Source organism: Rhea pennata, chromosome 7, assembly GCF_028389875.1.
Source record: "Rhea pennata isolate bPtePen1 chromosome 7, bPtePen1.pri, whole genome shotgun sequence".
NCBI classification, from domain to species: domain Eukaryota; kingdom Metazoa; phylum Chordata; class Aves; order Rheiformes; family Rheidae; genus Rhea; species Rhea pennata.
Window position 1 is genome coordinate 36,253,957 of NC_084669.1, and position 8,549 is coordinate 36,262,505.

An 8,549-nucleotide genomic window follows, 5' to 3' on the forward strand; every position below is an offset into this window, starting at 1 on the left:
TGAATGGCAGGGTTCAGGTTCCTATTTAACTGCTATTACATTGCATCATGCCTGTCCGATCAAGCCTTTTATAGAGCAGAGCACAGCTTGCGGGCTAAAGGCTTGCCAAGGATGGCTGCTGTGAGTCTCCTTCCTGGACGAACGCAATGCCTGTTGTGATGAAACACCTTGATGTTGCAACTCCTCTGCGCTGGAGTTCTTGCTGGAGCTGTTTGATACCAGGCCTCAGTGCTGACTGGCATTTTCTTAGTTTTATCTTTGATTTTTTTTTTTTATTTGCTCTTAAGTGATACACTTTTTTAAAATGCTTTTAAGCAATGACCTGGCTGCCTCTAAATATGTTAACTTCATGTGCTCTAAACCTAACTGCTCTGTAATATGTGTGCCCTTAAAGCCTGGGAAGGGGGTGATGCCTGCTGTGGCCTCTGTTTGGTGTGCAGGAATGCCTGGATTTAGGCTTTGCCTGGGTGTTCCCCAGCTTTTCCCCCTCTTAGCTGCAGGGAAGGCTGAGCCCTACTTGGAGCAGCAAATATAGGGCTCAAGCACTGTGTGGAAGTGTCTGGCTGGTTTTAACCTGCTGGGAAGGAGTACCTGCTGAGGTCTGATTCTTCCCTCCTCTTGCTAGTGATGACTTGTAATCAAGACATAAGGAGAGGGGTGTGGTAATTGCTGTGTGTAGGTGTCAGGTCTCACTACTTTTCCCGACTGTTCCAAGATTCCTCAGTCTGGGAGAAGCACAGGAGAGGAACCAGCCACTGAGGACTATCTTAGGAACAACATGGAGAGCAAATGGAGTGGCTGGGTGCTGATCCTTTCTGTTTGCTTGGGGTCCTGTCAAGGTAAGGTCAGGCTTGGGGTAGGACTCTCCTCAGAGGAGAGCTCAAAAAACCCTCCAAACCCCTGAAGCTATTGCAGATTCTTCTTGGGTGTATCTGTTGCCTTTTAAAAGGTCAGAAATGCTTGAATTGAATAGCATACCTTTTTACCTTCTGTGATATTGAAAATTAAACCAGAGGAAAGCTAGGGTAGGCCTTGTGCATGAACTGCTGTCCACCTGGGAGTGAGCATTGCGCTTTTTGCCCTTAAAGATAATCTTAAGGGTAGATGATGTTTTGCTACCTTCCATTGCTGGACAGCAAGGACTTGCTTTCTCAAGGGGATGGGGGGCTGTTTAGGAAGTGGGAGGAAGGAAGACAAGTCCATGGGACATCTCGTAGTGGTGGGGGGAGAGGACTGACTTTGCTGCTGCCCTCTGCATAGAGACCTCGCTGCATACGGGGGATCTGGGAAGAAATCGCCTTGCTCTACTCCTTCCGCAGCGGGTGAAAAAAAGCACTGGCTAAAGCTGCCCCTGCTGCCCCCTCCTGCGAGGGGGGAGAGAAGAGGCAGCATGCTTCTACTGCTGAGGCTCTGTGCTCCTTAGTATTTGTGTCTGAGCTCCAGTTAGGGTTATCTAATGTAACGCCACCTACCCCAGTGCCTGCTCTCCTCCCTGGGATTTTGGCTGTTCATGAGCAAATACTGCCTGCACACTGCGTATGCCTTACTGTCCTCTGGATGCCTCTTCCGATAAGCATAACAAAGCTAAAACCTGGTTCATCCTCTTCCACGTTATAGGAAACAGCTTGGGAGGAGCCTATTTCTGACCCGTGCTCATGGAAATGGGCTCTGGGGAAATAAATTGGTGATTCTCTAGCGCATTCCCCTGGGGAGAATCTGTGTGGCCCCACTACTGAGGGACTCTTTTCATTTATTTATTTTTGCCTACAACAAAAATGCATTTTAAAGGAAAGAATGCCTCTTGCATTCTGCTTACCCTGTCAGGCTCCTTGGACATAAACCACCGAAACGCTGGTTTTGTGGTGGAAGAGTCATGGCTGAGAGCACGTTCTCTGGTCGGGGGGAAGAAGGCAGAAGTGCTCAAGCCAGCAACAAGAAGATCAGGAAAGTTCACCAGCACTTGGCATGTCAGTCCCCTAGGCAAGCCTGCCCCTGAAGCTCATGGGCGTTCTTATTTCCACGCTGCGTAGTGCAGTTTGGCAACTTGCATAATGCGTCCATGCAGGGAACTGGTGTCCTTGCTGTGAAACTGGTAGGCTGCTTGTGAGCCAAGAGGGTTTGGGCAGAGAAGTGCTTTCCTGTTTTCAGGCTTGGGCAATAATCCCCGATCCTGCTCTGGCTTTTGTGATATTACAGTGCACGTGCTGCTGCACATCCGTTTTTAGCTGAATCCTAATTCTCTTAAGATGCACTGCAAGAATATACTTCATGGAATAGGAGAGCATTGGTAAAGAGAGGATACTTCAGATTGTACCTCAGATGCTGCCGTACAACCTACCAACCCGGGAAGAGCAAAGCTTGGATGGAAGGGGAGCAACTACGCAGTTAGTGACAGAGACACCTAGAAGAGAGCTGAGCCGTGCAGGAAACCACAATTTAACTTTTTGAAGTTTTGGGGATGACAGCGCAAGTTGTTTTTTTTACTCGCCAGAGCTTTTTTGGGGGGAGATAGCGTAGCCTCCAGCTCCTCCCTGCGCCGCTGCTCGCCCTGTGCAGCACACGCGGGGAAAAAGCAGTGTTTTGTGCATCGCTTCCTTGCACGGCTTGGGGAAGGTGGGTCGCAGGGAGCGAGCTTGCCCGCAGCCAGGCCGAGGGTGTGCGCCGACTAGGCGGGAGCTGCAGCGGCTGGGCCCACGCCGCCACCCCCGGTGCCTTACTTCATAACCTGTTTGCCAGGCTTTGCCGGCTGGGCAGACGCGCGCCCTCTCCTCCTCGCCCAGGGACTTCGCGCGGGTCAGTCGGGCGCTGTAGCGCCGGCTCGAGATTCAGAGCTCAGCGCGCAGTTCCCGGAGCAGCGCCCCTCCGGCAGCCTCCTAACCGAGGGGATGGGTCAGGGCAGCGCGCGAGCGTCCCTAGCCGGGTGCTGCTGGCTCCTGCCGGGGGCTGGCCCCAGCCCTGAGCACTCGTGCTCGGCCCTGCGGGGCGGAGGAAGAAGAGCCGAGGCTCATCGCCTTCCCTGCCTTGGTTCTCCCTCAGCATTCGTCCATGCGGGACGCGTCGGGCTTTGCTCTTGAGCGAGGCTTTGCAGCGCTCTGGTTGCCCGCCCCACGGCAACGTTTCCTACCTGCGGCACGTTCGCCCTGCTCCGAGCCGGGCAGGGTCGCTCCGGCGCAGCGCTTCGCCTGAATGCGGCCCTCTGCACCTGCTGCCAAAGTTTCGGCTTCAGCCCTGGCCGCGGGGCTGGAGCGAAAGCTGAGCAGGGAGTCGCCCGGAGCGAGAAATGCGCAGAGCGAGGTGCTGGAGAGGAGCCGTGCTCGTGCGCACCGGTGGGTCCGGCAGGATGTGGGGCTTGGGAGACGTGTGCGGCCGTGTGCGTGCCGAAGGGCTTTGCGCTTTCCAGGCCTCCCTCGTACAGGAAGGGGAGGAATTACGCTGGGATAAGGCATCTGCAGGCACAGCGCGCTGCTCGTAACCCCTTCGCTCGTTAATCGCTACCCGGCAGGATAAAACGGTGACCTAAGCCACGTTAAGGCGGTGCTGCTTTCAAGCGTTGATCGCATCTCAGAGGCCGGCCCAGTTTCTGGCGTGGGGCGCTCGCCGGCTGCGCCGAGCCCGCGCGCCGCTCGCCGGAGCCGGGCTGCTCCCGCTGAGGCTGCTGTAATTCCCGGCGATGATGCGAGGGGCCGATCCCAGGCATTTCCTAACAGGGGCGTGGGCCGCTGGCTTTCCTCCTCCACCGCGGCGGGAGGCTTCTCCTGCAATTCCCCCCCCCCAGCCCTGGCAGGCTCGGTGCCAGCAGCGGCCCATGGCGCAGCTGCCTGCTGCTCTTAGGGGCTGTTCATCGAATACTTTATTTTTTTATTTTTTTTTGCTATCCTAGATGCCACTTTCAGGGGAGGCCTTGTGAAAAGGTATTTTCATTAAAAAACTAAAATTTCCTGTTTTTCTGTGCCATCCAGTTTTCCTAAACCAAAGCCATCCTGAGAAAAAGGGCTGCAAACCCTCGGAAACAGGTCCCATTTACCAAGGAGATTTCCCTGTTTTGGACCGACTCAGATATTAACCGAGGCGAATACGGCTGGCAGCGCTCTCCAGCCAGCATCGCTGCGGCCTTGAAACTGGGGCAGCGGCGCTGGCCAAGCTGGGCCGCCCCCCTCCCCCCTGTCCCGGTGCAGCTTCATCTTTGACGATTTGGGTTGCGGCACCAAACGCTGTTTTATTCTGGCTCCACATCCGGCAGGGATCCCCCTCCCCTGCCGAAAACCTGCAGGGGGGGGGGGGAAATCAGAAAAAAAAAAAAAAAATCAGGAAACCTGCCTGTCAGCCGGCGGGGAGAGCCAGGACCGTCGCTGCTGAGGGATGGGCGCGTGGGAGGTTCTCCGTGGGAACGCGGCGCGGTTCGCGCTGCCCCGGGGCACCGGGGAGCCCCGTCTCCCCCCACCCGCAAACGCGGCTTCGCCGGGGTGGCGTGGGAAGAAAAGCTTGCCCTAGCCGGCCGTGGGAAAATTAATCCCGACCGGCAAAGGCGACGTTTCCGATGGAAAAGGCCGCTGCCCGCGGCGGCCGCCCGGGCGCGGGAAGCGCCGTTGCTCAACGCCGGAGCGGAGCGGCCGGGTGACTAACAGGGCTGGTGCGCGGGGCCCGGCCCTCGCGCCCACGGCTTGTGCGTGTCGCAAGATTCCCGGCCCTAGTTATTTAGCTTTTTGGGGCAAGCGGGCACCGCCCCAGGGTTGCCAACTTGCGGCCGGAGGGCACTATAAAGCCCCAGGTGGTCCCCCCCCCCAAATGCAGGTCATTAGCAAGGAGAAAAAAAAATTGCTACTGTACACTACTGTGCATGCACGCCGGTCTTAAGCGGCGTTAATAGCAAACATTGCAAGCAGAGGTTTGGGGAAAAAGCAATACCCTCCTCCTCCCCCGTTAGGAATATGATAGCTGCTGGCTTGCTTTGATTTTCTGGGCACGAAGGGGGGGTCGGAGGAGGGAAGGGGCTCGGGGTGGGGTTTTATCCAGGCTTTGCAGCTCAGCACCTGCTCTCGGGGCAGCAAAGTAGGCTGTTACTGGAATTGAAAAAATATATGTATATATATTTAACCTGTTGCAAAACTGGAGCGTGACTCACGGCGGGAGGGGCGGAAAGCAGCTTGCGGGGCCGGGCCGGGCTCCGGCGCGGATGGGTTTGGGACCAAGCGGAAGGCCGTGGGGTGGCTGGGGTGCTGCAGGAGCAGGGCCGCGGGGCCGCGGGGCCGCCGCTCGCCCTGCCCGGCCGCCTTCCCCCCACGGGGGAGCCCCGTGCGACCCACAGCAAGCGCCCAAGCGGCCGGGGCGGTGGGGCGGGCAGTGCTGGGGTTGTTTCTGAGTTATCCCCGCGCGGACAAAAGCCGCAGGGCCGGGTGGGGGGCGCCGGGGTGGGGGTCCGGGGGCCTCGCTGACGCCGGTGTGCTCTGCCCGCAGCCGGCCCCCTCGCCGGGGACCCCGTGTGCACCGAGCGGCCCCAGGACTGGTGCCGGGATGCGGCGACGGCGGCGAGGTGCGGGGCGCTGGAGTACTGCCGGCTGGCCGCCGGGGACCTGGGGGTAAACGGCGGGGCGGCCGCGGCCCCGGGGAGGGAGGGGGGCGGCTCGGCCCCCGGTTGGGGGGGTGGGTGTGTGGAGCGCGCCCCGAAGGAGGGGGACACCCGGGGGCATTCCCCCGGCGGGACGGGTTCGGGGCCAGCCTCCTCCGCGGCTTCGCTCTCGGCCGCGGAGCAGCGTCCACCAGCGGCGGCCTGGGCCCCTGGTGGCCCCACGGGGTGGGGCGGGTGGGGGGAGGCAGCCGGGGCTTTTTGGGGGGCTGGGGCGGTCCCCGACGTGTCCCTCTCTCCGCAGAAGGGCATCCCGTGCCACCTGTGCCAGGTGGCGGTCTCCGTGGTGGGGAAGATCCTGCAGGACAACTGCACCGAGGTGGGTAGGTGGGTGCCGGCCCCCGCCCGCCCCGCGGCTCCGGCCGCGGCAGTGCCCGGCCCCGAGCCGCCCCCCCCTCTCGCCGTCCCTCCTAGGAGAAGCTCCGGGGCTTCCTGGACAAGAAATGCCAGTACCTGCCCTTCCAGGACTGGTCCGTCAAGTGCAAGAAGATGGTGGACACGGGCATCCTGGTGCTCACCCAGCTGGGCAAGCAAGTGCTGGTGAGGGGGGCCGGGCCGGGGGGGAGGCCGCGGCGGCGGGGTGAGCGGGGCGCCCGCGCCCTGACGGCCCCGCTCGCCCCGCAGTCGGACCCCAAGGTGGTGTGCGGCACCATCAGGCTGTGCCAGCCCCGGCAGCGCCTCGCCGGCGCCCTCAGGTCTCCGGCGTCGCCGGCGGCCCCCGGGGACGACTTTGCCCGGCCGGCCGCCCCCTTCCCGGGCTGGCTGCGCCGCCGCCCGCCGCAGGTAGGCCCCGACCGCCGCCCCGGCCGCCCCGGCCGCCCCGGCCGCCCCGGCCGCCGCCGCCGCCGGCCCTGAGCGCCCTCGCCTTCCCGCAGGAGCAGGGGGACGCGTGCGGGCGCTGCGCCCGGCTGGGGCTCCCGGCCCCCGGGGCCGCCGCCCGCCTCCGCCGGCGCTGCGCGAGCCTGGGGCCGCTCCGCGCACCGCGGGTAAGGCAGCCGCGCGCGGGCCCCTCGCCGGGCCGGGCCGTGCCGGGCCGAGCCGGGCCGGGCCCCTCGGCGGGCCGCGGGCCGGGGCTGACGCCGCGCGTCCCTCTCTCTGCCCGCGCAGTGCCGGCGCTTCGCGGAGGCCCGCGCGGAGACGGCGGCGCGGCGCGCGGTAAGCAGCCCGCGGCCCGGCCCTCCTCCTCCGGGGCATTTCCTCCCCAAATCCCCGGGGCGTGAAGGGTCGCGATGCTGCTAAAAAAAAAAATAATAATAATAAAAACACACAACCCCCACCCCCCACCCCGCTGTCCCCAGCCCCGACGCGCGCCTCCTCCCGCACGCCCCCCGGGAGCTCTGCGGGCTGCTGGGCGCCTGCGCCGTGCCGCGGTAAGACCCGGCCGCCCCGGGGTCTCCTCCTGCCCAGCGCCCCGGGGTTTTCACGGCAGCGTGGTTGCGCTGACGCAGAGCCTGTGTCCCCCCCCCCCATCCCCAAACCTGCCGCCCCCCACCCCTGGCACCGAACCGGCAGCAGGAGGAAGAAGCGGAGAAGCCCGCGGCGCTGTGCGAGGTGTGCCAGCTCGCCGTGAAGGCGGCCGAGAGCCTCCTGGAGAACAACGTGACCGAGGTGCCACCACTGCCCGAGCCGGGGCGGGGGTTGGGGGGGGGGGGAGCAGCAGGGATGGGGGCCATAGGGTGTGTGTAGGGTGGGGGACACCCCTCGTGGGGCCTGCCGGGTCCCAGCCAGCCGCCCTCGCCCCACCAGGAGCAGCTGGTTGACGGCATCGAGAAGGTGTGCTACATGCTGCCCCACAGCGTCATCAGCCAGTGCAAGGACTTCGTGGACGCCTACGGCAAAGCCGTGGTCATCATGCTGCTGGAGGCCACCGACCCGCAGGCCATCTGCACGCTGCTGCGGTGCTGCCCCAAGGCCCTGATGGCCCCCGCAGGTACGCGCGCCCGCCGCACGGGGCTGGGGGGCGCGGGGGGGGGGGGGGGTCCGGGCACCCCGGGGTGCCACGACGGCCCGCCTGCGCCGCAGGGGCCGGGGCACTGGAGCGGCTGGCGGCCGGCGCCGGCGCCTTCTGCAACGTCTGCCAGATCGTCATCACCTACTTCGACAACGAGCTGCTCAAGAACGAGACGCTGTCGGAGCTGGGCGACATGCTGGAGAAGGGCTGCGAGCTGCTGCCCTCGCCGTTCACGGGCCAGGTGAGCTGGAAACCACCCCAAAAAGCGCTGCCCCCCCCCCCCTTCCAGCCACGTGCCTCACCCGCGGCGGTGTCCTCCGCAGTGCGAGGCGCTCATCGTGCAGTACGAGCCGGCTGCCGTGCGGCTCCTCGTCCAGATGATGGACCCCACCTTTGTGTGCACCGTAAGTGCCCAGCGGCGGGCGCCCCGGCGGGCTGCGAGCCGGCGGCCGGCTGCTGACGGCCCCTTGGGGGCCCCCCCCCCACCCCCTTTTCTCCCCTCCCTGCCACCATGCAGAAACTCAGAGCCTGTGACTCGCCCGAGGAGGAGGAGGAGGAGGAGGAGGAGGAAGAGCAGCAGGAGGAGCAGCAGCAGCAGGAGGAGGAGGAGCTGGGCTCGGACCCCTGCGCCCGTGGCCCGGACTACTGGTGCCAGAGCGTGGCCACCGCCGCCGCGTGCAACGTAAGTGGCGGCCGGGGCGCGTGGCTGTGCCCGAGCCGGCCCGGGCACCCTGCTCACGCCGTTTCCCCCTCCCCACCGCAGGCCGTCGAGCACTGCAAGCGGCACGTGTGGGGCTAGGAGCCGCCAGGACCGCCGGCTGCCCCGGCCAGCCTCGGACCGCCGGCGAGGCCCGGCACCCGCCGCAGCGTGGCCCGGCCCGGCGCCCCAAGGCCGCTCCTGCGCGCCCCGCGGGCGGCTCCGAAGCGCGCCGGGCCGGGCGGCTTCGTGTTTTTATTTCTTTCTTCTGGTTGCCA

At 63.9% G+C, this 8,549-nt stretch overlaps 1 protein-coding gene across 1 annotated transcript; it reads left to right on the forward strand.

Moving 5' to 3' along the window:
- Positions 1-3,186: 3,186 nt before the first annotated feature.
- Positions 3,187-8,438, forward strand: LOC134142909 (prosaposin-like). Its single transcript, XM_062580477.1, has 13 exons — positions 3,187-3,326; positions 5,447-5,576; positions 5,868-5,942; positions 6,038-6,163; positions 6,248-6,406; positions 6,499-6,609; positions 6,731-6,778; positions 7,136-7,231; positions 7,370-7,553; positions 7,646-7,815; positions 7,898-7,978; positions 8,092-8,256; positions 8,338-8,438. Exons 1-13 carry the CDS (start codon positions 3,187-3,189, stop codon positions 8,371-8,373), a joined length of 1,521 nt encoding a protein of 506 aa, XP_062436461.1. The 3' UTR covers positions 8,374-8,438.
- The last annotated feature ends 111 nt before the right edge of the window (positions 8,439-8,549 follow it).

What these genes read in the sequence shown, in the direction of transcription:
- LOC134142909 (XM_062580477.1), top strand. Translation starts at nt 3,187, where the DNA reads ATGCGGCCCTCTGCACCTGCTGCCAAAGTTTCGGCTTCAGCCCTGGCC. An exon ending in TGGCCGCCGGGGACCTGGGG is followed by an intron (nt 5,577 to 5,867) that starts GTAAACGGCGGG and finishes CTCTCTCCGCAG; the next exon opens with AAGGGCATCCCGTGCCACCT. An exon ending in CCACCGCCGCCGCGTGCAAC is followed by an intron (nt 8,257 to 8,337) that starts GTAAGTGGCGGC and finishes TCCCCACCGCAG; the next exon opens with GCCGTCGAGCACTGCAAGCG.